Genomic DNA, 27,992 nt, shown 5'->3' with positions numbered 1-27,992 from the left:
GACTCTGTCTCAAAAAAAACCGTTTTAATGGACTACAACAGACCCACAGAAAAGACACATCACAAAGTGAACACCCACAGGGAGAAGCAATAGGACTGTCAGAGCGACTCCATTTGAGTGAGGGCTAGGAAAATGAGGCTGGGCTGCATTCCCAGAAAAGTAGGTATTCCTAATCTCTAGATGTTTACGGTTAAGGGAACACATTAATTATTGTTACTAAAACACACCCAGACTTGGGAGTGTCCAGATATCCCGGCATCTAGAGAACAAAGGCATTCCTAATTTTGCTTTAAAAATAATATCGATTCTTGAAAAATACAGTAAGAAAATTAATCCTTTTTCACAAACCCTTGTAGCAGAGCACATCTCCCCAGTATCTATTTTTAGCCTAAATATATACAAGCATTGTACCTAGGGTGCATACGTTCCTCTCACTTTCAGGAACGTCCTACTGTCTATGGGGTAGCTGTTTCACAACTTTACTTTCTTAACAAACTTGCTTTTACTTTGCACTGCGGACTCGCCCTGAATTTTGTCTTGCGCGAGATCCAAGAACCCTCCCTTGGGGTCTGAACCGGACCCCTTTCCTGTAACACGACCACCGCTCCGAGCCTCCCCGCTTCCAGCCGCTACGAGCAAAGTCTTTTATATGAACAAACCCCTAACTCGTCCTGTGACTGATGCGTGTGCATTTTAGGCACCGGGGAGCAGAGGGTAAAGCGGCGCAGCCCCGGGCCTCCTCCCGCGCAAGTTCACGGGAAGAGCAGGTCCGGCCCGCGCAGACGTGCACGGCCCGCAGCAATTAGGAGGAGCGGACGGTCCCCACCCCCACAATCAGCCGTCTCTCGGGGTCCGCCCGCGCTCCCTGCCCACGAGTGAGGCCTCCGGTTGCCCGCACCCTAAGGGGCATCGCAGCCCGGAACAACACCGCCCCCACCAGCCTTAGCTGAGCGCTCCCATTGGCCAGAGGCCAACGGGTGGAGGCTCCCATTGGCCATCGGCCATAATGTTTCCATTGGTCGAAGGCCAGGCCATCGGAGACTTCCATTGGCCGAGAGCTGTGGTTCGCCGCATGGCCTACTGGGAGTTGTAGTCGCCGCGTCGCCGGTGAGGCCGCCATTGTCCGGCGTTCGGCGAGTCGGGTGGTCCCTTTGACTGGAGTGCGTCTCTGGTCCTGGAATCACCTCAGGCGCTGTCCTTCACTGGGCGATCCAGCATGGACCCCGAGGACGAATGGGCAGCGGGAGTGATGCCTGTGGGGCCGCCGGCGGCCCGGCTTCAGGTAACAATAACAACAATAACGACGGCCGCGGGCTCCGGGCAAGCGTCTCCTGCGGAGACTGACCCTTTCACCTCGCGGCGCGGTGTGAGCGGCACCGCTGTTAATGCCCTTGACACGTGGGGAAACTCAGGCGCGGGTCGGGGCTGGCCGGTCAGAGAGGGGGCCGGGGCTCCAACCAGGCGCCTGGCCCCCGAATGCGCATGCTCCATGCGGCCCTGTCCTCCCCAGGGCTGGGGTCGGTCCTTCCCGAGAGAATCGAGCAGGCCCAGCTCCTGCGTTCGGCTCCGCCTCGCTGACACCCTTGCCCATTCCAGGAAGGTCTGTCCTCGTGTTGACTGATAACAGTAATTGTAGCGTTGGCCGGGTGCCCAGGTGGCAAGAATCATCGAATAGAGATGCTTTAACGCGTGGAGTCAGCGGACACCCACCGGGACCCCAGCACCTCGGAGCCCCTGCCCTGGGGCTTGGGCACAACCTCTTGGGGGCAACGATGGGTCACCACGCACTGAGCGTGATGAGAGTGACTACCAGGGTCGTCCCCTGCGAGACTGTGGGAGAACTGCAGTGCAGGGCGGTCAGTGTTTGCAGGGCCATCTGGCCATCAGAGCTCCACTTTCTAGACAAAGTGGCTGCTGCCTGTGTTCTCCATAAAGCTGCCTCGCGTGGCAGGAAACAACAATAATTATACTTCCTCAAGCTCTGCAACTTTGAAATTATACACTTTTTTTTTTTTTTTGTCGTTGGTTTGTTCGTGGGAATTTGCATTATTTCAGATTTGGTACACAAAGTGAGACTTGATAATCTTAGGTTGCAGGTTTTCAGATGTGTGTTACTCCAAATTTGCATGAAATGCTACTACGTTTTATTTTGTTCTTGCTGTGGATGGGGGACACGGAATGAGCCGTAAGAAAGGCTTGAGGGAAAGTGTATTAGTTACCTGTTGCTGTGTAACTCAAAACTTCGTGACCTGGAACAACAATAAATGTCTCACAAGTTCTGACAGTTAGGAGTAATGGAATGTCCTAGCTGGTGGTTCTGGTTCAGGCCCATGAAGTTACAGTGAAGATGTCAGCATAGCTGTTGTCACCTGAGACCTAACTGAGGCTGGAGGATCCACCTCCAGGATGGCTCACTCACATGTCTGTCGATAGGAGACCTCAGTTGTTCTCCATGTAGGCCTCTCTTTGGAACTGCTGGGGATCCTTACAGCATGGGATCTGGCTTCCCACAGAACAAGTGATCCAGGAGAGGGCAAGGTAGAAACTGTAACACCTTCCATGACCTGGATTCAGAATTCACACTCTTGTCACTTCTACAGTGTCTTACTGGTTACAAAGTCAACCTTGTTCAGTGTTGGAGGGGACCACACCAGGGCTGGAGGTCATTGGCAGAGGTGGTGGGGGAGCATCTTGGAGGCTGTCCATCACAAGGGCCAGAATGGAGAGCTTCAAGGTCCAGTGTTTTATCTGGTTATCTGTGTCTGCTGTAACAATTCACTACAAATATTGTGGCTTAAAACATTTGTTCTTAGGTTCTGGAGGTCAGAAGTCTGAAATCGGTTTTCTGGTCTGGAATCAAGGTATGAGCAGAGTTACCGTCCCTACCAAGGTTCTAGGGTAGAATGTTTTCTTGTCTTTTCCAGCTGTGAGAGCTACAGACCTTCTATTCCTCGCCTCATGGCCCTTTGCCCGTCTTCAAAGCCAGCATTGTAACATGTTGCTTCAGTGATCATATTGCCTTATGTCTTCTATAGTCATAGCTCCCTCTGTCTACCTCTTATAAAGACACTTGTGATTGCATTTAGGGCCCACCTGGATAATCCAGGATAATTTTTCTGTTTGAAAATCCTAATCACATCTGCACAGTTCCTTTTACCATATATAGTAATACTCACAGGTTCTAGGAACTAGGACCTGGATATCCTTGGAGACCATTCTATATCTCAGTCTACCATAGCCAGGCTGAGAGGAGCCATCTAGTATTCAGTGATGAGAAGGAGCCATTCACGTGTTTTAAGCAGGACTAGCATAGAGTTGAAAAAACCCACTCATGCATTAGGGGCTGGTGGGAAGGGAGATACTGACAGCTCAACTAAATGGGAAAAAGAGAGGAGTGGTTAGGGCCCAGTGACCAGGTGTTGGCTGATGCTGGGGTGGCCTGATCAGCAGAAGAATATGTAAAGGAGAAACATCTGAGCACAGCCCCACCCCTTTAGGCTCCAGAAGTGCAAGACAAGAGGGAAGGCTACAGGGATCTGATGTGGGGCAAAAAGAACATCATGAGACAACAAGGAGTGGGCTTCTGCTAGAATTCCAAGAAGGAGGCCAAGAGGAGGCATGAAGGACTTGTATGATGCCACTGAGAATTCTCATGGCTTGGACAGACCAGTACTCAGTGGACCTGGTGTCTAGGCTGTCACCAGTGACTCTTGCAGAAGGGGTGATGATGGGAGGTGGGGGCAGGAGGCACGGGAAGCACATATCAAAATTGGTGGACATTCTGAGTGGAGGAAAGCGAAGACAGAGACAGGAGCAGAGACCTCAGTTCCCAACCAAAGGCATCTTTCTGTATGTTTCCTATCAGAGCCACCTGCTACCTGTACCAAAATTTCTTTCGTGTTTTTTAATCTACTCATGTTTTTCTTAAAAGGAAATATACCTTTAAAATTGAAGTATTTGGGGCCTGGTGCAGTGGCTCATGCCTGTAATCCCAACACTTTGAGAGTCCACAGCGGATGGATCACTTCAGGTTAGGAGTTCAAGACCAGCCTGGCCAACATGATGCAATCCCATCTCTACTAAAAGTGCAAAAATTAGCTGGGTTTGGTGGCACATGCCTGTAATCCCAGTTACTTGGGAAGCTGAGGTGGGAGAATCACATGAATCTGGGAGGTGGAGGTCGCAGTGAACCAAGATTGCACCACTGCACTGCAGCCTGGTCAACAGAGTGAGGCCTTATCTCAAAAAATAAAAAAATTGAAGTATTTGGTATGTGTGGTTTTGTTTTGTTTCGTTTTTTAACCTAGCAGCAACTCTGATGGTGTATGGTTTTGATTTTTCATTTCCCTGATGACTAATGGTGTTGAACATCTTTTCATGTACTTATTTGCCATTTGTGTATCTTCTTTTATATATTCTTCAAAGAAATAACTATACAGATTCTTTGCCTATTTTAACTGGGTTGTCTTTTTATTACTGAGTTGTATGTGTCCATTACATAGTCTAGATACAAGTCTCTTATCAGATACATGATTCCCAATTGTTATCTCCCATTCAGTGAGTTGTCTTTTTACTTTCTTGCTAATGTCCTTTGAACTACAAAAGTTTTGGTTTTGATGAAGTCCAATTGATTGCATTTAGTTGCTTATGCTTTTGGTTTCATATCTAAGAATCCCTTGCCAAATCCAAGGTTATAAAGATTTATCTCTGTTTTCCTCTAAGAGTTTTATAGTTTTAGCTCTTACTTTTTATTTTATTTATTTATTTTTTTTGAGACGGAGTCTCACTGTGTCGCCCAGGCTGGAGTGCAATGGCACGATCTCGGCTCACTGCAACCTCTGCCTCCTAAGTTCAAGCAATTCTCCTGCCTCAGCCTCCCGAGTAGCTGAGACCACAGGCGCACGCTGCCATGCCCGGCTAATTTTTCATATTTTAGTAGAGACGGGGTTTCACCATGTTGCCCAAGCTAGTCGCGAACTCCTGAGCTCAGGCAATCTGCCCGCCTCAGCCTCCCAAAGTGCTGGGATTACAGGCGTGAGCCACCACGCCCGGCCTTTTACATTTATGGCTTTGTTTTTATTTTATTTTATTTCTTTTTTTTCTCTTCTTTTTTTTTTCTTTGAGACAGGATGTCACTCTGGTTGCTTAGGCTGGAGCGCGGTGGCATGATCTTGGCTCGCTGCAACCTCCTCCTCTCAGACTCAAGCACTCCTCCTACATCAGCCTTCCAAGTAGCTGGGACTACAGGCAGCCTGGCTAATTTTTTCTATTTTTTTTTTGGTAGAGGCAGGGTTTTACCATGTTGCCTAGGCCGCTCTTGATCTCCTGGACTCGAGTGATCTGCCTGCCTCAGCCTCACAAAGTGCTGGGATTACAAGCATGAGCCACTCTGCCCAGCCAGCCTAATTTGTTTTGAGTTAATTTTTATATATGGTATAAGGTAGAAGTCTGTGTTGGTTTGAATGTGTGCCCCAAATTTCATGTGTTGATAGTATTTGAATGTGGTGACTTTTGGGAGAAATCTAGGATTAGATAAGGTTATCAGGTGGGACTCCCTTGAGGGGACTAGTGGCTTTAGAAGGAGAGAGAGACCTGAGCTGGCACACTCTTGCCCTGTCACCATGTGATGCCCTCCACCATCTTATGACACAACAAGAAGGCCCTCACCAGATGCCAGTACCATGATATTAGACTTCCCAGCCTTCAGAACTGTAAGAAATAAACTTTTTTTTTTTTTTTTAATTGAGTCAGAGTCTCACTGTGTCGCCTGGGCTGGAGTGCAGTGGCGCGATCTTGACTCACTGCACGCTCTGCCTCCCGGGTTCACACCATTCTCCTGCCTCAGCCTCCCGTGTAGCTGGGACTACAGGCACCCGCCACGACGCCCGGCTAATTTTTTGTATTTTTAGTAGAGACGGGGTTTCACTGTGTTAGCCAGGATGGTCGCGATCTACTGACCTCGTGATCCGCCTGCCTCGGTCTCCCAAAGTGCTGGGATTACAGGCTTAAGCCACTGCGCCCAGCCCACAAATAAACTTTATCAAACTTATTGAAAGAGAAAAAAAAAAGAAACTTTCTTTATAAAGTACCTTGTCTTTAGGAGGACAAGGCGGGAGGATCACTTGAGGTCAGGAGTTCGAGACCAGCCTGGCCAACATGGAGAAACCCTGTCTGTACTAAAAAATACAAAAATTAGCTGGATGTGGTTGCATGCACCTGTAGTCCCAGCTACTCAGGAGGCTGAGCCAGGAGAATCAACTGAATCCGGGAGGCAGAGGTTACAGTGAGCCAAGATTGTGCCACTGCACTCCAGCCTGATTGACAGAGTGAGACTCCATCTCGAGAAAAAAAGAAAAAAAACCAAAAGCAATAAATTATCGTCTGTGATATTCTGTTACAGCAACAGAAAATATGCTGAGACAGGACTATCTTTACTCTTTTCCATGTGGCTATCCAGATGTCCTGTAGGAAGTGTTTGTAAACCACTTAATCATTATACAGCCCCGAAGGGGTGATGCTTTGTTGACATGGAAACTGGGAAGCAAAGATGCTTCTTGGGGACAAAATGACTGAGCCAAGACTCTGATCCAGAAATATCTGGCTTTCAAGCATGGCTGCAGAAGGGCCTTGTTTATGGGACACATTTTAGGTAATGTTGCATCAACTTATAAAAATCAGAATTTTTCACATAAAGGCCAGGCGCAGCGGCTCACGCCTGTAATCCCAGCACTTTGGGAGGCCGAGGCGGGTAGATCACTTGAGGCTAGGGGTTCGAGACCGCCCTGGCCAACATGGTAAAACCCCGTCTCTACTAAAAATACACAAATTAGCCAGGCATGGTGGTGCGCTCCTGTAGTCCCAGCAACTAGGGAGGCTGGGGCAGGAGAATCACTTGAACCTGGGAGGCAGAGGTTGTAGTAAATGGAGGTGGCACCACTGCACTCCAGCCTGGGTGACAGAGCGAGACTCTACCTCAAAAAGAAAAAGGATTTTTCACATAAAAATCTGACCTAATTTTCAGCTTCTCTTCAGAGGTGAGCTGTTCTGACAAAGGGACCTGTATTTTCCCATAATCAGTCAGTTCTGAGTCCCTGCTGCTCCTTCAGACAGGGTCCATGCTCCCCATCACCTCCAGTCCCACCACTCACAGGTAAGTGTCCTTGTGGGCTCTTAAACTGGCCTGCTTCTGTCATGTGAGCCGGCCTTGCCCTGAAAACAGGTGAATTTCTGACCCCAGCCTGTGTCTTCTTTTCAGGAAGGATGGTGAACCTCTTTTTTTTTTTTTTGAGATGGAGTCTCGCTCTGTCGCCTCACCTGGAGTGCAGTGGTGTAATCTTGGTTCACTGCAACCTCCACCTCCTGGGCTCAAGCGATTCTGCTGCCTCAGCTTCCCAAGTAGCTGGGATTACAGGCACGTGCCACCACGCCTAGCCAATTTCACTTTGTATCTAATTATTAGTGAGTATATTAGTTAGCTGCTGTGTAACTATCCTAAAACAGTGTCTGCTTTACTTAAAACAGTAACTGTTTGTTTAGCTGACAAACCTGCAAATCAGTGGTTTAGGCCAGTCTCTGCTGGTACCCTCGTCTGTCTTGTCCGATGTAGGTCAGCTCTGCCTGGAGTTGTTGATCTTGGTGAGTCCTCTCACATGTCCTCACTGTACAACCCACACCTATGTGTAGTGGCCTAATAGGTGCCCATGAGACCCGACTCCCATCATTCATAACGTTGCAGTCTCTCGTGACTTGGGCCTGCCTGTTTTCTCCTTCTCCATTCTTCCCCTGCCAGAAAGCACTGATGGAGATAGTCCGGCTGATTGAGAATGTGTGTGATGTTTCAGGAACCAGTGACCTTCCGGGATGTGGCTGTGGACTTTACCCAGGAGGAATGGGGGCAGCTGGACCCTACCCAGAGGATCCTCTACCGTGATGTGATGCTGGAGACCTTTGGGCACCTGCTCTCCGTAGGTAAGCCCTGCTTCGCAAGGTGTGATAGCTGATTCTCTCAGGGTTATAAGTCATGGGGCCTCTGGTGTGAGGACCTGACCTTGGGTCCTCACTCCCTATGGGAGTGCATGAAGAGGGAGGTCTGCCCTTTTCCATCGCAGTGCAGAGCTCCACCATGTTGTGAGGTGCCCACATGTCCTCACAGCCGGGAGTCTGGTCTGGAGCCTGGGCTTGTTGTTTCTCTGCCGAGCAGCCCCTCACCTCCTGTGTTTTTCCCCATTTCCAGGTCCTGAGCTCCCGAAGCCTGAAGTCATCTCCCAGCTGGAGCAAGGGACCGAGCTATGGGTGGCTGAGAGAGGAACCACCCAGGGCTGCCATCCAGGTGAGAACCTACTATGGGGAGCAGCTAATGGGAGCAGCCCAGTGGGTCACTGGAGATGCACTTCATGGAAAGGGTGGTGGTTGATGGTCCCGAAGACCACCCCATTCACTAGGAGTACACAGGACTCAGCGTAGATTCATGCTGACAGCTCTCAGTATGAGACCAGCAAAGGGGAAAGGCGCATGGGGATAAGTCCAGAGGAAGCCAGGTATGAGCCTCCAGAGTCCCCTCAGTGTGGAGTCATTCAGGATGTGCCAGGCTCCCCCAGCACTCAGGTGTGACAGCTCATGAGACATGAGCTCTACCAGGGAATCTTGTTAGAGACTCAGTGCTGGGAGTTTTGACTGAGGCTGTCACATAGACACTCTGCCTAGCACAGACCAAGATTCCAGACTATCAGGAGAAAGCCAGTGTTTGGAATAAACCACATAGTGTGTGCAGTGTGGGTGTAGTAAACCACTCTCATCAGTTAGGGTCGTGGGAACCATCCCAAAATCCAAATTCTTAGTTGCAGCCAAGGGCTAACCTTGTGAACAGGCTTCTCCTAAGAATGCTGGTCTCAGGCCTGCCATGTTAAATCTCTGCACAGTGCTCCATAGCCTTCTCACCTGTGCTCCCATCCTCTAAGCTCAGAGGTCATCACCTGTGCTCCAGTGCTGAGAATCCCACCTCTTCCTCCCTTCTCTGCTTTGTCTTCCCTTATAGGCTGCAGGTCATTCCCTCTCTCACCATCCTTCTCAGCATGTCCTTTCTGTGGGATCATTTCTGATATGTGAACCTGCCCTTCATCTTCTCCATTTCATTCTTTCATGTCCAGATTCTTTGTGTTTTGTGTTTTGTTTTGTTTTGAAGACAGGGTCTCACTCTATCGCCTCGGCCGGAGTGCAGTGGCATAATCACGGTTCACTGCAGCCTTAACCTCCCTAGTTCAAATGATCCTCCCACCTCACCCTCCCGAGTAGCTGGGATTACAGACATGCACCACCACGCCCTGGTAATTTTTGTATTTTTAGTAGAGATGGGGTTTTGCCATGTTGCCAGGCTGGGCTCGAACTCCTGGGCTCAAGCAATCCACCTACTTTGGCCTCCCAAAGTGCTGGGACTACAGGTGTGAGCCACAGTGCCCAGCTGTTTTTTTTTTTTTTTTTTTTTGAGACAGTCTCTGTTGCATATGCTGGAGTGGCAGCAGTATGATCATGGCTCACTGCAGCCTCAGCCTGCCTGGCACAAATGATCCTCCTTCAGCCTCTTGAGTAGCTGGGACTACAGGTGTGTACCCCCGCACCTGGCTAATTTTCTTTGTAAATTTTTTTGTAGAGACACAGAGTCGCACTGTGTTGCCCAGGCTGGTCTCAAACTCCTGGGCTCAAGCAATCCTCCCGTCTTGGCCTCTCAAAGTGCTGGGATTACAGGCATTAGCCACTGCACCTGGCTTTTTTTTGTTTGTTTGTTTGTTTTTGAGACAGTCTCACTCTGTTGCACAGGCTGGAGTGCAGTTGCATGATCTCAGTCTCCTAAGCTCAAGTGATCCACCTATCTAAACCTCCGCAGTAGCTGTTACTACAGGTGTGTGCCCCCATACCCAGCTAATTTTCTTGATTTTTTTTCTTTTTCTTTTTTAAAAATTATTTTACTTTTTTTTTCTTTCTTTCTTTCTTTTTTTTTTTTTTTGTAGAGGCTGCTCAAACTAACTCTTGTCCAGGCTGCAGGCTGCTCAAACTAACTCCTAGGCTCAAGCAATCCTGCCTCAACCTCCTAAGTGCTGGGATTATAGGCGTAAGCCACTATGCCTGACTTTTTGTTTGTTTGTGTTTCTTTTTTTTTTTTTTTTTTTTTTTTTAATAGAGATGAGATTTTTCTACACTGCCCAGGCTGGTCTCAAACTCCTGAGCTCAAGTAGTCCTCTTGCCTCAGCCACTGAAAGTGCTGGGATTACAGGTGTGAGCCGCTGTACCTGGTCACATGTCTAGATTCTGTAAACTTGTTCCCCACACCCTTCTTTATTCTCTTATCAGTAAGAATTGTGTTTAGCTATAAACACCCTGAAACCAGGTTGGAGCAGCTTGAAAAAAAAAGAAAAAAAAGAAGCATTTTTCTCGTAAAACAGGAGCCCTGAGTCTGCTGGTACTGTCTTAGCATCTCAGAGGTGCCAGGGCTGATTGTTCTGTGATTTTCCCAGGCTGCCCTTGGGATTACAGTACAGCTGCAGCAGCTCCAGCCATCACAATTGTGCTCCATGCAGGAAGGAGGGGAAGAGGTAGGAAGAATTCTGCCAGCCACATCTGTCCCTTTTGGACAGAACTCCAGATGTCACCTATTGGGGTCTCTTCAGCCAGAACTAGGTCACCTCCTCTTGCACTGACCCTAGTTGCTAGAGAGGCTGGAAAGCTAGGAGGTGTCTAGATTGTCATAGTTGGCTTGGGCAAGTCATGATCCCTTTGCTGTGGCTTGTGTGTTGGTACCCTGACCACATTCTAGAGCAAATAGCTTCTGGCTGTGGGATGTACAACCAGCAATGCCTGCAGATTAGCCTCCCACCCAAATACTTCTGATGCCACCCAGGGCTTTGTGATTCTGCAGAAAAACACATATGTCCCCATGATAGCGTATGACCCATCAACCGGGAGTCGGGTGAATCTGCTGCAGACCCTGTTTTCCTGTCCCTTTCATCGGTTGTCACTACTCTTACTTCAGACATGTATGTCAGAAGCAAATTTTCATCACCCTGGGCATATGCCTGTCACTCACAAGTCTTATGCCATAACCAAATCCAGGATCTAAAACGTGTGCCCATAAATACTAAGCAAAATGTCATGCTTGCATGGATTAGGAGTATGGGGTCAAAATCATGATGGACAGTTTCAATAACTTAATACCTAGACAGTTACAAATACTCCAGAAGCAGAAGGTTTTCAAGGCTTTATGTTAAGACAGAAACATATTTTCCATGTAATGCTTCATATTAGTTTCCTGTTGCACCTGTAACAAAGTACCACAATCCAGGTGGCTTGAAAAAGCACCGATTTGGCTGGACACGGTGGCTCAGCCCTATCATTCCAGCACTTTGGGAGGCCAGGGCGGACGGATCACTTGAGTCAGGAGTTTGAGACTAGCCTGGCCAACATGGCACAACACTGTTTCTACTAAAAATACAAAAATTAGCCAGGCGTGGTTGTGCATACCTGTAATCCCAGCTACTAAGGAGGCTGAGGCGCAAGAATCTCTTAAACCCAGGAGGTGGAGGTTGCAGTGAGCTGAGATCATGCCACTGCACTCCAGCCTGGGCAACAGAGCCAAACTCTGTCTCAAAACAAACAAACAAAAAGATTTATTTTCTTCTATTTGTGGAGGTCGGAAGTTCAAAATGGTTCATCAGGGCTGGTTCCTCTGGCGGCTCCCAGAGAGAATGCATTTCTGTCTTTCTCAGCAACTGGAGGCTGCCCAGACTCCTTGGCTCATAGACCCTTCCTCCATCTTCAGAGGGCTTCACTCTGACCCATTTCCATCATCACAACCCCTTCCCTGACTCAGACCCTTCTGCTGCACTCCTATATGGACCCTTTGGTCCGATTTAGGGCCCCAGGATAATCTCCCATTTCAAGATTCTTTTTATTTACTTTCTTTTTTTTTTTTTTGAGACAGAGTCTCACTCTCTCACAAGGCTGGAGTGCAGTGGTGTGATCTCGGCTCACTGCAAGCTCCACCTCCCGGGTTCAAGCGATCCTCCTGCCTCAGCCTCCCGAGTAGCTGAGACTTCCGGCACGTGCCACCACGCCCAGCTAATTTTTTGTATTTTTAGTAGAGATGGGATTTCACCATGTTGGCCAGGATGGTCTCAATCTCTTGATCTCATGATCCGCCCGCCTCAGCCTCCCAAAGTGCTGGGATTACAGGCATGAGCCACCACGCCTGGCCCATTTCAAGATTCTTAATCACAGCTACAATATCCCTTTTGCCACATAAGGTTCCAGGGATTGGGATGGGGACATCTTTGAGGGGCCATTATTCAGCATATCACATGATTAAAAGAGTAAATTTTTCAATTATTTTTAAGGAAAAGAAGCCTAGTCAATAGAAGAAGACCCCGTCTCTACAAAAAAATTTAAAAATTATCTGGCATGGTGGTGTGTGCCTGTAGTCCTAGCTATTTAGGAGGCTGAGCGGGGAGGATCACTTAAGCCCAGGAGTTTGAGGCTACAGTGAGCTACAACTGCACCACTGTACTCCAGGCTGAGCAACAGAGCATTAAAGAATAAAGGAAAAGAGGCCAGGCATGGTGGCTTATGCCTGTAATCCCAGAATTTTGGGAGGCCAAGGCAGGTGGTTCGCTTGAGTCCAAGAGTTCAAGACCAGCCTGGGCAACCTGGCAAAACCACATCTCTACAAAAAATGCAAAAAAATTAGCTCGGTGTGGTGGTGCATGCCTGTGGTCTCAGCTATTCAGGAGGCTGAGCCCAGGAGGTTGCAGTGAGCTGAGATCATGCCACTGCACTTCAATCTGGGTGACAGAGTAAGACCTTGTCTCAAAAATAAAATAAAATAATGGTAAAGAATCCCTGTCCAGGCAGATCCCACTCCCAGTGCACTCACAGGGGTTTGTGGGCGATCTCAAGCACCTCCTTGGCCCCTGTCACTCGTCTGGCATCATTCCTTACTGGTTCCCTTGCTTCACTTGCTGCAGGCCACCTCCTGGCTGACTGCAGTCCCAGCTCTTCTCCCATTTCCTCTCTTCATCAACTGCTCACCCTCTCTCCCAGAGACTCCGTGGCTTCCCAAGTGCCAGGATCAGTGAGTCGTTCTGGGCAGCCAGGAGTCAGGCTGGAGTTGGAGCCTGTCTCAACCTCAGTGCTCTTTGCTGTTCCTGGCCAGGCCAGTTCACTAGTGTTCTCAAGTCCCCTCCTCCAGATGTTCTTCCACACTCTCCCAGCAGGCAGCACTGGTCTCGGCCGGGGTCACAGTGTTGTGTTTAGTCTCTGTGTTTCGTCCACGTTGTCTCTCAGGCAGTCTCCCGGCTCACGAGCCTGTTCCACGGATGTTCCTGAGGACCTGCCATGTGCTGCTGTTTGTGCTGTGGACGCAGCAAAGAATGACAGGAAAGGCTGGGCCCTCACTCAGCGTCTGAGAGATGGATGCCAGTGCCAGGCAGTGATGAGGCTGTAAAGGAAAATGCACCTGGGGAGGGCGAGATGGGGCGCTCATGTCCCAGGACTGGCAGGGAGGCCTCTCTGAGAAAGTGACTCAAACTGGGGCACAGGGAGCAAGGTGGGCAGATGTCTGGGGATGAGGGTTCTTGGCAGAGGGAGCAGCACGTACAAAGGGCCCCAGGAAGGAGTATGTGGGATGCATTGGAGGGATGTGAGGAGCCATGTGGAGCAGAGTGGGCGTGGGGCAAGAGACAGGAGGTGAGGCCAGCCAGGGCATGGTGGAGAAGGGCACAGGGTCGTGTCCATCCTCAGAAGTGACTGCAGAGTGAATGGAGGAATGACCAGGGCTGGCTTGCAGTGGGGAGGAGGGTGGGTCTGTTTGGTTTTGCATAATAGCTTTATCAAGATACAATTCACATACCACAAGTTCACCTATTAAAGTGTACTGCTCAGCGGTTTTAAGTATATTCTCACATTGTGTGCATGTATCTTTACTATCTAATTACAGAACATTTCATCACCATCTGAGTCACCTTGGGGTACCATGACAAAAACCACCGCCTGGGTGTCTTACACAACAGACATTTATTTCTCATGGTTCTGTAGGCTGGAATTCCAAGAGCACAGTGCCAGCTGATTGGGGCTCTGGTAAGGGCCCCTTCCTCGATTGCAGAAGGCCGCCTTCTCCCTGTGCCCTCATACGGCAGAGAGAGGAAGCAAGCCCTGTGGTATTTCTTCTTACAAGGTCACTAATCTCATTCTTAAAGGCCCCACCCTCGTGACCTAGTCACCTCCCAAAGGCCTCATCTCCAAATACCCTCACATTGAGAATTAGGTTTTCAACATAGGAATTTTGCTATCGACATTCAGTCCATATCAGTCACCCCAAAAGTAACCCATTAGCAGTCACCCTCCGTCTTTCCCATCCCCTGCCAACCAGTAACCTACTTTCTGTCTCCATGGATTTGCCTGTTCTAGACATTCCATACGAATGGAATCTTACAATTTGTGACCTTTGTATCTGGCTTCTTTCACTCAGCGAATGTTTTCCGGCTTATCCATGTTGCAGCAGATGTCAGTACTTTGTTCTTTTTTGTGGCTGCATAATATCCCATTGTGTGGATAGACCATATTTTGTTTATCCGTTTGTTGAGGGGCATTTGGGTTGCTTCCACTTTTGGCTATTAATTAATAGTGCTACTATGAACATTAGTGTATAAATTTTTGTGAAGTGACTTATAGTTTAGAAGAAACCTCTGGGTGCTATGTAGAGAGTCAATTTTTTTTTTTTTTTTTTTTTTTTTTTGAGACAGAGTCTCTGCTTGGTCGCCAAGGCGGGAGTGCAGTGGTTTGATTTTGGCTCACTGCAACCTCCGCCTCCAGGGTTCAAGCAATTCTCATGCCTTAGGCTCCTGAGTGGCTGGGACTACAGGTATATAACACCACGCCCAAATAATTTTTGTATTTTTAGTAGAGACAGGGTTGGCCTGGCTGGTCTTGAACTCCTGACCTCAAGTGATCCTCCTGCCTCAGCTTCCCAAAGTGCTAGGATTACAGGCGTCAGCCACCGGGCCTAGCCAGAGAGTCAAATTTGGGGGCCAGAGGTGACAGAGCAGGAAGCCTGGCACCTGGCCAGCCTCAGCTCCTCCAGTATCTCTCCTGTTGTCAAGCTCTCGTTCATTCGTTCCCTCGATACGTTCCTTCAGCATTCACTGAGACATATTTTTTTTTTTTTTTTTTTTTTGAGACTGGGTCTCGCTCTGTCGCCCAGGCTGAAGTGCAGTGGCGCAATCTCGGCTCACTGCAAGCTCCGCCTCCCGGGTTCACGCCATTCTCCTGCCTCAGCCTCTCCAAGTAGCTGGGACTACAGGCGCCCGCCACCACGCCCGGCTAATTTTTTGTATTTTTAGTAGAGACGGGGTTTCACAGTGGTCTCGATCTCCTGACCTCGTGATCCGCCCGCCTCGGCCTCCCAAAGTGCTGGGATTACAAGCGTGAGCCACTGCGCCCGGCCGAGACATATTTTTGAGCTTCCACTACTTGTCATTTCTAAGCACTGGCTGTGAACATTCTAGTGTGGTGAGGTGGACCCGGAATGAATGAACACATGATGTGTATTTTGGTCAGGACACGAGCAGATGAGGGGGCTTGAAGAGGGCTTGGGGAAAGTGGGGAGCCTGGCTTATAACAGTCCCTGTCCTAATCCCCAGAACTGGGTATCTTGGATACTGGGTGAGCAAAAGGGTCAGAATCAGACAAGGAGATGTGACGGCAGAAGCAGAGGTGAGTGAGAGAGATCTGAAGATGCTGTGCTCGGCTCCAGAGGTGAAGGAAAGGCCAGGAATGCAGGCGGCCTCTAGGAATGGGAAGACGCAAGGATTTTCCCCAGAACCTCCCGAAGAGAAACCAGCCCTGCCAGCACCTTGATTTTAGGACTTCTGCATTCCAGAACTATAAGATAATAAGTGTGAGGCCGGGTGCGGTGGCTCACGCTTGTAATCCTAGCACTTTGGGAGGCCGAGGCGGGCGGATCACGAGGTCAGGAGATCGAGACCACGGTGAAACCCCGTCTCTACTAAAAATACAAAAAATTAGCCGGGCGTGGTGGCGGGCGCCTGTAGTCCCAGCTACTCGGAGAGGCTGAGGCAGGAGAATGGCCTGAACCCAGGAGGTGGAGCTTGCAGTGAGCTGAGATTGCGCCACTGCACTCCAGCCTGGGTGACAGAGCGAGACTCCGTCTCAAAAAAAAAAAAAAAAAAAAAAAAAAAAAAAAAAAGTGTGTTTTAAGTTACAGCAGCAAACAGGGAACTCATATAGCTTCACTTCATTGCCAGTGCATGGCCCACAGCAGGTGCTCAATAAATGTTTGTTGAATGAGTGAAGCCGTGTTTGAGGGCACTTGATGTTAAAATAAGAGGAGAATCAGGGGACTTGCCAGGGCAACTGGTTAGGACCCCAGTTCAATATCAGGCCTATGGTGTTGGAGGCCTGTTCCCCTTCCTTTTATTTCTCCCAACAGCTCAGAGATCTTTGGGTTTTCTTTCAGGCTGGGAGCCTCGATCTGAAAGCCAAGCATCGCGCAAGGAAGAGGGCCTTCCTGAAGAGGAGCCATGCCATGTCACGGGAAGGGAAGGGTTCCCGACAGATGCTCCTTATCCCACCACGTTAGGGAAAGACAGGGAGCGTCAGAGCCAGGGTCTGGCACTCAAGGAGCAGGAAAACTTGAAGCAGTTAGAATTTGGCCTCAAGGAAGCACCAGTTCAAGATCAAGGCTACAAAACTCTCCGACTCGGGGAAAACGGCGTCCTGAGTTCAAGCCCAAATCCATTCCCAGAGATCTCTAGAGGAGAGTATTTGTATACTTACGACTCACAAATTACAGACTCAGAACATAACTCCAGCTTAGTCAATCAGCAGACAGGATCCCCAGGAAAACAGCCCAGTGAAAACAGTGACTGTCGCAGAGCTTCCAGTCAGGCCATTCCAGTTACGGAACTCACAAAAAGCCAGGTGCAGGACAAACCCTACAAATGTACTGACTGTGGGAAGTCGTTTAACCATAACGCACACCTCACCGTGCACAAGAGGATTCATACGGGAGAAAGACCTTATATGTGCAAGGAGTGTGGGAAAGCCTTCAGCCAGAACTCCTCCCTCGTCCAGCACGAGCGCATCCACACTGGAGACAAGCCCTACAAGTGTGCCGAATGTGGGAAGTCCTTCTGCCATAGTACACACCTTACCGTCCATCGGAGGATTCACACCGGGGAGAAGCCCTATGAGTGTCAGGACTGTGGGAGGGCCTTCAACCAGAACTCCTCCCTGGGGCGGCACAAGAGGACACACACTGGGGAGAAGCCATACACCTGCAGCGTGTGTGGGAAATCCTTCTCTCGGACCACTTGCCTTTTCCTGCACCTGAGAACTCACACCGAGGAGAGGCCCTACGAGTGTAACCACTGCGGGAAGGGCTTCAGGCACAGCTCATCCCTGGCCCAGCACCAGCGGAAGCACGCAGGGGAGAAGCCCTTTGAGTGCCGCCAGAGGCTGATCTTTGAGCAGACGCCAGCTCTCACAAAGCATGAATGGACAGAAGCCCTGGGCTGTGACCCACCTTTGAGTCAAGATGAGAGGACTCACCGGAGCGACAGACCCTTCAAATGTAATCAGTGTGGGAAGTGTTTCATTCAGAGCTCTCACCTCATCCGGCACCAGATAACTCACACCAGAGAGGAGCAGCCCCATGGGCGAAGCCGGCGGCGTGAACAATCTTCGAGCAGGAACTCCCACCTGGTTCAGCACCAACACTCGAACTCCAGAAAGAGCTCTGCAGGTGGAGCAAAGGCAGGGCAGCCAGAAAGCAGAGCCCTGGCTTTGTTTGACATCCAAAAAATCATGCAAGAGAAAAACCCTGTGCACGTTATTGGGGTGGAAGAGCCTTCTGTGGGTGCTTCCATGTTATTTGACATCAGAGAATCCACATAGGAGAGAAACTTTGCTGATGACTTTTAACCACAAGTAAAAAATGTGGTAAGTCCACACAGTGCACTCATGAAGAGGGGCTGGGGGTAGAAATGTCATTGGTGACTTCTGACTTCCTAAGGAAATGATGCTTCCCAAGCACCCGAGGTTGGTTGGTCCCAAATCTATCAAACTCAGTGCCCTCTTTAGCGACATATTTTGTGACATTCCTTCCATTACACCACAGTGAGTTTGCAGGTAATATAACCTACCTACCTGTGTAATGTCAAAAAAATCAATATGCGGCCCCATTTTGTAAAGGATCATTAAAATGAAAGTAATTTATGGTAGAGTACATTGTAGAGTAACGTGTACTGACTTGGTGCAGTATTTCTCCTTGTCACTGTGGGCCCAATTTTGCCAGGAGACCTAGGGCAGTAGCCTGTTGCTTGTGGACTGGTAGAGGTTATGATGTTGACCATGGCAATACTGTGAGGGGCCTTCCCATGTGGAACGTGACCTTCCAAAGTAGTGACTAACTCTTGGAAAAGTTTTTAACAACATAATATGCTATTGCATTTCTGGGAAATTCTGGGTAAATTCCAAGCATGCAGCAATTAGCTTGTGCTTATGTGTGAAGTCAGGTTAGGTTCTCAGTTCATACCCTGAAAACTGCTTATTCCACATCTGTTGATGTGGTCCACTGGGAGCAGTTCTGTTCCTCACCATCTGCAGCATGCATGGCTCCTGCCCATGTTTCAGCCACACCCCCAACCCAATTACGTGACTAGCCGCCATGAAATTCCACAGCATTCCCTGCAGGGGAGTGTCACAGCTCCTCTTGAAAAACATCTGGTGTTGCTATGAGCCAGAGGTTCTTTGTTTTTTGTTTGAGATGGAGTCTCGCTCTGTCACCCAGGCTGGAGTGCAATGGCGCAATCTGCTCACCACAACCTCCGCTTCCCAGGTTAAAGCAATTCTCCTGCCTTAGTCCCCCAAGTAGCTGGGATTACAGGCACCTGCCACCACGCCCAGCTAATTTTTGTATTTTTGGTAGAGATGGAGTTTCACCACGTTGGCCAGGCTGGTCTCAAACTCCTGACCTCATGATCCACCCGCCTTGGCCTCCCAAAGTGCTGAGATTACAGGCATGAGCCACCACGCCCAGCTGAGCCAGAGGTTCTTAACTGGTGGTGCTTTTGCCTCCAGGGCACATTTGGTGACATCTAAGGACATTTTTGGTTGCTGTGCCTGGAGCTTCCATGTAGTGGGTACTGGGTAGAGGCCAGGGATGCTGCTCGACACCCTATAGTGCCCAGGACAGCTCCTCAACAAAGATTCTCTAGCTCCAAATGTCAATAGTGCCAAGGTGGAGAAGCCACCTGGGTATAAACCCAGCCCAGAAATGTAGCTGACATTTTTAAAACTTCAAGCGGGGTGTGGCGGCTCACACCTGTAATCCCAGCACTCTGGGAGGCTGAGGAGGGCGGATCACTTGAGGTCAGGAGTTTGAGACTAGCCTGGGCCCATGGTGAAACCCCATCTCTACTAAAAATACAAAAATTAGCCAAGTGTGGTGGCATGCGCCTGTAATTCTAGCTACCTGGGGAGGCTGAGGCACGAGAATCGCTTGAACCTGGGAGGCAGAGGTTTCAGTGAACCAAGATCACACCAGTGCACTCCAGCCTAGGTGACACAGCAAGACTCTGTCTCAAAAAAAAAAAAAAAAAAAAACCTTCAAATTGATTGATCAGGGCTGGACTAGACTAGAAATCATATAAGCTTGATTTTAACAGATGGTGTCATTAGCTAGTTTATACATGATGTACTTTTTAGTACATCCTTTACTGTTTTGCAGCATTCATAATTGATGTGAAATAAGGAAGATAATCCAATTTTTTTTTTTTTTTTTTTTGAGACAGGGTCTCACTCTTTTGCCCAGGCTGGAGTCAGTGGTGTAATCACTGCTCACTTGCAGCCTGGACCTCCTGGGCTCAAGTGATCCTCCCACCCCAGCCTGCCAAGTAGCTGGGACCACAGCCATGTGCCACCATTCCTAATTTTTTTTATTTTTTGCAGAGACAGGGTCTCACTGTGTTGCCTAGGCTGGTCTCGAACCTTGGCGTCCCAAAGTGTTGGGATTATAGGCATGAGCCACTGTGCCCAGCTACTTATTTTTCTGAGTAACCTTTAAGGATTTATTGTGGACATTTTCAAACATGAGTCATATATTTTTGCTGGTACTCCCATCTACCTCCCCACCACTCTCCTGCCCTGGATATGTATATAACCATGTTCGTCCACTGGGACAAAACCATTTTCACAATCATACTAAGCTGTCAGTTCGCATTTTTGCTGTGCACTGATAGTGTGAAAGCAATGGCAGGTAAAACTGCTGAGCCTGAGTTCAAAGCAGGGCATTAGCCCTGAGGTTGTTCATATTCTTCTCCACTGGGCAATGCAGTAAAAAAAAAGAAAAGCTAATTTCATGTAATCTCTTTCTTTCTTTTTTTTTTTTTTTTTTTTTTTGAGACGGAGTCTCACTCTGTCGCCCAGGCTGGAGCACAGTGGCACAATCTCGCTTCACTGCAACCTCCACCTCCCGGGTTCATGCCATTCTCCTGCCTCAGCCTCCCGAGTAGCTGGGACTACAGGTATGTGCCATCTCGCCCAGCTACTTTTTTGTATTTTTTTTTTTTTTTTTTTTTTTTTGAGACGGAGTCTCACCCTGTCGCCCAGGCTGGAGTGCAGTGGTGCAATCTCGGCTCCCGGGTTCACGCCATTCTCCTGCCTCAGCCTCCTGAGTAGCTGGGACTACAGACGCCCGCCACCACGCCCGGCTAATTTTTTCGTATTTTTAGTAGAGACGGGGTTTCACTGTGTTAGCCAGGATGGTCTCAATCTCCTGACCTTGTGATCCGCCTGCCTGGGCCTCCCAAAGTGCTGGGATTACAGGCGTGAGCCACCGCACCTGGCCCTCTTTTTCTGTTTGAGACGGAGTATCGATCTGTCGCCCAGGCTGGAGTGCAGTGGCGTAATTTTGGCCCACTGCAAGCTCTGCCTCCCAGGTTCAAGCAGTTCTCGTGCTTCAGCCCTCTTGAGTAGCTAGGATTACAGGTGTGCACTACCGTGCCCAGCTAATTTTTGTATTTTTAGTAGAGATGGGGTTTTACCATGTTGGCCAGGCTGGTCTCAAACTCGTGATCTCAAGTGATCTGCCCACCTCAGTCTCCCAAAATGGTGAGATTACAGGTGTGAGCCACCGTGCCTAGCCTACTTTCACTGAATTTCTGTGATGAAACAGGAAAAATTAATTTTGTTAAATCTCAAGTAGAACTATATTGTCATTATCACATCTAAACAGATATCATCAAATACCTAGTGTTCAGATGTTCTGGGTTGCCTCATAAATTTTATTTTCCATTTGTTTCATGGTAATCATAATCTAAACAAGATCCACACAGTGCATTTGGTTGGAATTTTTCTTTTTTTTTTTTTTTTTGAGATGGAGACTTGCTCTGTCACGCGGTTCACTGCAACCTCCCAGATTCAAGCAGTTCTCCTGCCTCAGCCGCCCCTATAGCTGGGACTGCAGGCATGTGCCACCACACTCAGCAAAGTTCTTAATTGTTTGTAGAGATGGGGTTTTACTATATTGCCTCGGCCAGTTTCAAACTCCTGGGCTCAGGCGATCCTCCCACCCTGGCCATCCAAAGTGCTAGGATTACAGGTGTGAGCCACTGCACCCTGCCAAACAGCAGTTTGAATAACCATGTTGGAACGGTTGAGCATTGGAACTCATTAGCGTCAGAACTTCCTGTGTCCATTTTTACTTTTTGGATGCTGGGAGTGTCACAACTCAGCGATCCAATCACAGCAAAGCTGGCTTCCAGGATGCCAGAGCCAGCTTTGTTTTTCATTTCTAGAGGTTCAACAGGACCCTGTGGATGGCCCAAGTTCGTTTCTCTGCACTTACCTTTTCGGGGTTGTCCTCAAAACATTGCCCGTGTCAGCTCTCACTTTTCACAGCAACTCCGGCCTCCTACCTTGGCCTGCGCCACTTCTATCTCCTTAGATAACCTTTCATTCGCATAGCTAAATGCTGCATCCTCAGACACTGCCACAATAAGAGTTCTGTGAGTTAGTACCGTTTTATAGATAGGCAAAGTTAGGCACAGGACAAAAGCTAGTGGTAACTAGAACAAAAGTAACCAGCCCAAGCTAGGAAGTGGTGGAGTTAGAATTTGATGTTAACACCCAGCTGACCATGGCTTAAACAGATTAGGCTTTGTTCAAAGGCTGTGTTTTCAGTGGCTCAGCTGTGTTACATCCGACGTTTTCTGCAATCTCTCAACCTTTCCATTGTGGTCATGGGGAGACTACCATGGCTCCAGCCTTTGCATCCACAGTGAAGACTGAAAGAAGGGGGAATGGGCAGGCCAACACTTATCTCTGATGATGTTTAAAGGAAAACATTCCCAGAAGCCTGCAGCACATGCCCCCCTTAGTCTCATTGGCGACAGATGGGTCAGGGGGCCACCCCTAATAACAACAGGGCTTAGAAACCTCGTATTTACTTTTCTAACCTGTGGTGGAGACAGGTAGGAGAGAACAGTCTTGGGAAGTGGATGATGGAGGCAGCTAGCCATATCTGCTGCTTTTCTCCTTCAAGCTCTTGGGAGAATTGCTTGTGCTCCCTATTCCCTTGGTGGCAGCTCACACCTCAGACCCGCTGTCCGCCCCCACTGCTTCACAGAACCTACTGCAACCACTGTCCACGGCACCACCTCTGGTGTCGTCTCTCTTCATCCCCAGGACTGTGAAGCCTGCTAACCTCTTTGCAGAGCTCCGTCTCCTTGCATTGTGGGGTTCCTTCTAATTCTTCAGAGACTTCTAAACCTCCTGTCCCCCCTCCTAAATGTTGGGGTCCCTGGGGTCCTAGAGTCCACCTTGTGCTCCACGCCCTCCCCAGGTGTCACCCACATCCTTAGCTTTGTTGCTGCTCACCACCGAATAAATCAGTGTGGTGCTTCTGAGATTTGGGCTTCAGACCCAAACAACTGCTGTGTGCTACGGGGCAACTCCCCGAAGTGTGCCGAAAGCTCCCCAAACCCAGCCCATCCCAAACAAAACTCATTTTCCACCCAGACTAGTCTCTGCTTCCGTGATCCCTTTCCTGGAAGCTGTTTCCACTTGCCATCCCATCATGGAAGCCAGAAAATCAGTCTTCTTGACCTCTCCCCTTCCTCACTCCATGGAGTCAGAGGTCCTGTTGATTTTGCCATGTAAACATTTCGGCTTTGCTTACTTCATCCCTACTGCCACCAATAGTGCAGGATGGCCCTAAGAGAAGAAGTAATGTGCTACCAAGCGGCCAACCAGAGTGTGAACCAAACAGTCTGGTACCAAAACCCTATTCTGGATCATTCCTCCTTTCTGCTCCACCAGCAGTTTGGGGCACAGGCTTGGGAATCCAGACAGGAAAGCTCCTCCCTTCTGAAGCAGTGGGACCAACAGTGACAGCATGGTTCTAGACAGCTCTGGAAGTCAGGCCTGTGATTGCCTCATTCCCTCCACCTTGGCCCCCAAAATGGCCAGTCCTGAAGGGGTCACAGTTGATCCTTCTCTGCGGGGGCACAGGGTTGGCTGTGGTTATGGCAGCCCCACTGGGTGGTAAGCTGGGATTAAGCAATCAACTGGAACTCAATGAGCCTTGAGTTCTCAAAGGGGGTGTGGGAAGGTTCTTATACATCTTCTGTGGAGGGCAGTTTATCAGTCACTAAATTACAAATACATAAACCCTTTGTCTCACCAAACCTGCTGGGAATGAATCCTACATATATATTTATATGTATGCAGGCTACATGGTTTTCATTATGCTATTGATTTTAAAAGTAAAAATTTGGAAACAACCTCCATGTCCACCATGGGGAACTGGCTAAGTCATTTATAGTGGAATGGTGATCATAAAAATTCATTAAAAATGAAGACTCTTTATATACAGCTTGAATATTCCTTATCGAAATGCTTGGGACCAGAAGTGTTTCAGATCTTTGCATATTTTCTGTTTCTCATTTCAGTTCACATTTTCTAAGCATGATATTCCTACTGATTTCCTTGTAGATATTTTGAAACAGATAAGAAACTCCTCCGTGGAAATTACTGTTAACTAGGGAAAAGACATGGTTTTTTCTGTTCATAAAAGTAATGTGAGTTCTTTGTAGCAAAACTTGGAAAATGCATAAAAGTAAAAAAAAACATATGAAAACCTGTGTAAAATTCCTCAACTTTAGCCATCCATAGATGGTCCTTACCATTAGGATTTTACTAATTTTCCTTGCAATTTTTTCTTAAAATATGCACATGTGTCTACACATACATATAGTGTACACTAAATTTTACATAACACACAGAGGAATATATATGTGTATAGTTATCTTGTGTTTAGAAATTTGGAATCCCTTCTAGTTGTCTTGTAACATGTGCTTACTCTATTTTGAGGATTTTCTCTATGAATTTCATGTAGCTTTTTAAATTAACTTTCAGGAGGATTGTAACAATGTGCTCTCCACCCAGTATTTTACCAGCCTTGAGTTTTCTCAAAGGGGGCATTGGAGGGGTTCTTATACATTTCCAGTGGGAATGTGAATTGATACAACTTCTGTGGAGGGCAGTTTATCAGCCACTATCTAAATTACAAATACATAAACCCTTCGTCTAAGCAAACCTGCTGGGAATGAATCCTACACATATTTTTGTACGTGTGCAGACTGTGCATGGTTTTCATTATGCTATTGATCTTAAAAGTCAGAATTTGGAAACAACCTCCATGTCCACCATGGGGAACTGGCTAAGTCATTTACGGTGGAATGGAGAGCATTAAATGAAGACTCTTTATATGCAGGTTGAGTATCCCTTATCCAAAATGCTCGGGACCAGAAGTGTTTCAGATTTCAGATTTTTGAATTAGGGATCCTCAAACTATACTAATGTGAGAAAGAGCTCCAAGATAGTTAAGTAGATAAAAACAAGGTGTCAAATTGTAGAGTATGTTTCCATTTATGTAAAGAAGAAACAGGCCAGGCGGGGTGGCTCATGCCTGTAATCCCAGCACTTCGGGAGGCCGAGGCAGGTGGATCACCTGAGGTCAGGAGTTCAAGACCAGCCTGACCAACACGGTGAAACCCCATCTCTACTAAAAATGCAAAAGCCGGGTGTGGTGGTGCACACTTGTAATCCCAGCTACTCAGTAGGCTGAGGCAGGAGAATCGCTTGAACCCAGGAAGTGGAGGTTGCAGTGAGCCCATATTGTGCCATTGCACTCCAGCTTGGGCAACAAGAGCGAAACTCCATCTCAAAAATAAATAAATAAGAAACATTTGTTTATATGTACACACATAATCTCTGAAAGGGTAAAAGTGGCGAGCACACTGGTTGGTCAGGAGAATTGGGAAGACAGTGATATGAGGAATAATTTTCACTCTTTATCCTTTTATATTTTTGGAATTTTGAAACATGTAAAATTATTACCAGTTCAAAAAATAAATTTAAATTAAACAAAAATCTTAACTCTTTCAAATTAAAGTAAGTTTGATAATTTCTTTCATTGTTTACTGTCTGCATCCCCCATACAATGTTCACATGAGCAGAGAGTGTGTGTCTTGGTCATATTCATACTTGTTCTATATATACTCGTGTGTGTGTGTTTTTGTGTTCAGTTGACAGAAACAGTTGAGTGTAAAACAGCTTTAACTCGATGATACCAAAGATGTAAGATAAAGGTCCCTGGAAGGTGGCTGTAGCGCACACATACATTTCCAAGTTACTCGAGAGCCCCCTACATGCAAGTTGTAGCCAATAGCCAAGTCCCCCATTTCCAGTGTTATCTTCATGTCCTCCAAGGTATTCAAGTTGTTTCTGCAGTGGGTAACTGGGAAGAAATCAGCATCCAGTCTGAAAAGCAGTCTCCCATAGGTCTTTTGTAAGGAGATCCAACACGGACATCTTCCAGAATGCACTGTACAACATGGTAGCCACTAGTCATGTATAGCTATCTAGATGTAAATTTGTTTTTTTAATTTTACTTAAAATTTTTTTCATTTATAGCAACAGGGACTCACTATGTTGCCCAGGCTGGTCTCGAATTCCTGGGCTTAAGTAGTTCTCCCACTGTGGCCTCCCAAAGTGCTGGGATTACAGGCATGAGTCACCGTGCCCGGCCGATAGCTGATAGAATTTTTAAAGTCCCCCTGTGATGATCTGACTGTGGTAGGAATAGGGAGGGGTAACCCGAGTCAGTTTGCACATTGGGAGCCTCCTCCACTAGGTCATACAGGCCTTCTGCGTGTAGATGGAATTATCATGTCCCACACTGTACCCGGGCACCTCCCTCGATTAAGGTGATTTGCATCATGCAGGGCCTGCCTATTATTAGGGAGTCTCCTGGACATACAGAAATAGGAATGTACAGGTACTGCATACACCTGTTGCTCAATTTCTAGCTAGACGGCTGGAGGTGGGGGATAAAGAAATGGCATTCATACGGTGTAATACTAGCCATGTTTCAAAAAGTTTTCAAAAAATGTTTAGTGGAGAAATGTGCAGGGTCAGTGGAAGAAAACGTGTAAAATTAGATTATGATTGTTTTATACTCTATATGGACAAGCCTAAATTGGAGGGCATTTTGGAAAACTCGCTTGGATACATGAAAACTGCCAAGATCAGAGCGCCTCTGCCCGGCCACCCATCGTCTGGAAAGTGAGGAGAGCCTCTGCCCGGCTGCCCCATCTGGGAAGTGAGGAGCGCCTCTGCCCGGCCACCCATCGTCTGGGAAGTGAGGAGCGCCTCTGCCCGGCCGCCCCGTCTGGGAAGTGAGCACCTCTGCCCGGCCGCCCCGTCCGGGAAGAAGTGAGGAGCGCCTCTGCCCGGCCACCCATCGCCTGGGAAGTGAGGAGCGCCTCTGCCCGGCCACCTATCGTCTGGGAAGAAGTGAGGAGCGTCTCTGCCTGGCCGCCCCGTCTGGGAAGTGAGGAGCTCCTCTGCCCGGCCGCCCCGTGTCTGGGTAGAAGTGAGGAGCTCCTCTGCCTGGCCGCTCCGTCTGGGAGGTCTACCACGGAGGCCAGAAGCAATGTGGGGGCTGGACGTGGTGGCTCACGCCTGTGGTCCCGGCACTCTGGGGGGCGAGGCGGGTTGATCACTTCGGGCTAGGAGTTCAAGACCAGTCTGGCCAACTTGGCAAAACATGAAGAATACAACAGACAAACCAACCAACCAACTCAGTGACAACAAAACAGGTCTACCCTGGAGTCATACTCTAATTTTTTTCTATTTTCCTCCCTTTCTGATCCTTTATCCCACTTTCTTTTTCTTCCTCTTCCTTCTCCCTCTTCTTTGTCAAATAGAGGATTGAGTTATTATCACTGATCCATATAAAGTCCCTCTCTCATTTATTTTAACTCCCACCCCCCATTTCTATTCCCCAACTTCCCATGTGCAACCTTCCTAATATGTTTGATACGCATCTTTTTGTTTGTATGTATTTTTAGAAAATGTTTATTGTTTTTGTATGCAAAAAAAATTAATAAAAAAAAAAAGAAAACTGCCAAGATCATTATAAAGAAACAACAGGATCCATTCTAGATTGAAAGCAACTTGAAATGAGACAGTAGAGTGTAATGCGTGTTTGTGCTCGAATAAAAGATGAAAACTACGTAAGACATTGGGACAACTGGAGAAATTAGCATATGGACTAGGGATTGGGTATAGGCTTCAATGTCGTTACTTGGGTGAGTGGAAGAATGTACGTGTTCTTAGGGGACATCTGCTTAAGGATATACAGGGTTTGGAGGGAGTATCTCCAAACCATATACTTTTATATCTGTGTGTACATGTGTGCGCGTAGAGAAAGAAAAAAGTACATACGCTGTATATTTCAAAGAACATATAAAACCATGGATGTCAATATACTTCCCTTCCGGTGCGCTGCCTGCGCAGAACGGACAGGTTCTGACGACCCGCAGCTCCCACGCTCCGCTTCCGGCCCCGCAGCGCTGTGAACT

General features: G+C 48.0%; 1 protein-coding gene across 3 annotated transcripts; it reads left to right on the top strand.

Moving 5' to 3' along the window:
* The first annotated feature begins 17 nt into the window (after positions 1 to 17).
* Positions 18 to 27,977, top strand: ZNF8 (zinc finger protein 8). Of its 3 annotated transcripts, none has more exons than XM_055239878.2 (5): positions 18 to 1,282; positions 7,842 to 7,968; positions 8,234 to 8,329; positions 16,520 to 18,003; positions 27,928 to 27,977. In XM_055239878.2, exons 1-4 carry the CDS (start codon positions 1,217 to 1,219, stop codon positions 17,956 to 17,958), a joined length of 1,728 nt encoding a protein of 575 aa, XP_055095853.2. In that variant the 5' UTR covers positions 18 to 1,216; the 3' UTR covers positions 17,959 to 18,003; positions 27,928 to 27,977. The 3 variants fall into 3 exon arrangements, with proteins under 3 accessions (XP_055095853.2, XP_063471401.1, XP_055095852.2); XM_063615331.1 differs by lacking the exon at positions 27,928 to 27,977 and adding an exon at positions 26,600 to 27,554; XM_055239877.2 differs by lacking the exon at positions 27,928 to 27,977 and having other exon boundaries at positions 16,520 to 25,497.
* The last annotated feature ends 15 nt before the right edge of the window (positions 27,978 to 27,992 follow it).

Source organism: Symphalangus syndactylus, chromosome 13 (genome assembly GCF_028878055.3).
Source record: "Symphalangus syndactylus isolate Jambi chromosome 13, NHGRI_mSymSyn1-v2.1_pri, whole genome shotgun sequence".
NCBI lineage: Eukaryota > Metazoa > Chordata > Mammalia > Primates > Hylobatidae > Symphalangus > Symphalangus syndactylus.
Note: the sequence above shows the minus strand (reverse complement) of the source record. Positions and strands in the feature narration are given on the sequence as shown.

Excerpts from the sequence above, each read along its gene's own strand:
- ZNF8 (XM_055239878.2), top strand. The coding sequence starts at position 1,217 with ATGGACCCCGAGGACGAATGGGCAGCGGGAGTGATGCCTGTGGGGCCG. Across the intron at positions 7,969-8,233 it reads TGGGCACCTGCTCTCCGTAG|GTCCTGAGCTCCCGAAGCCT; the intron begins GTAAGCCCTGCT and ends CCCCATTTCCAG. Across the intron at positions 8,330-16,519 it reads CACCCAGGGCTGCCATCCAG|GCTGGGAGCCTCGATCTGAA; the intron begins GTGAGAACCTAC and ends GTTTTCTTTCAG.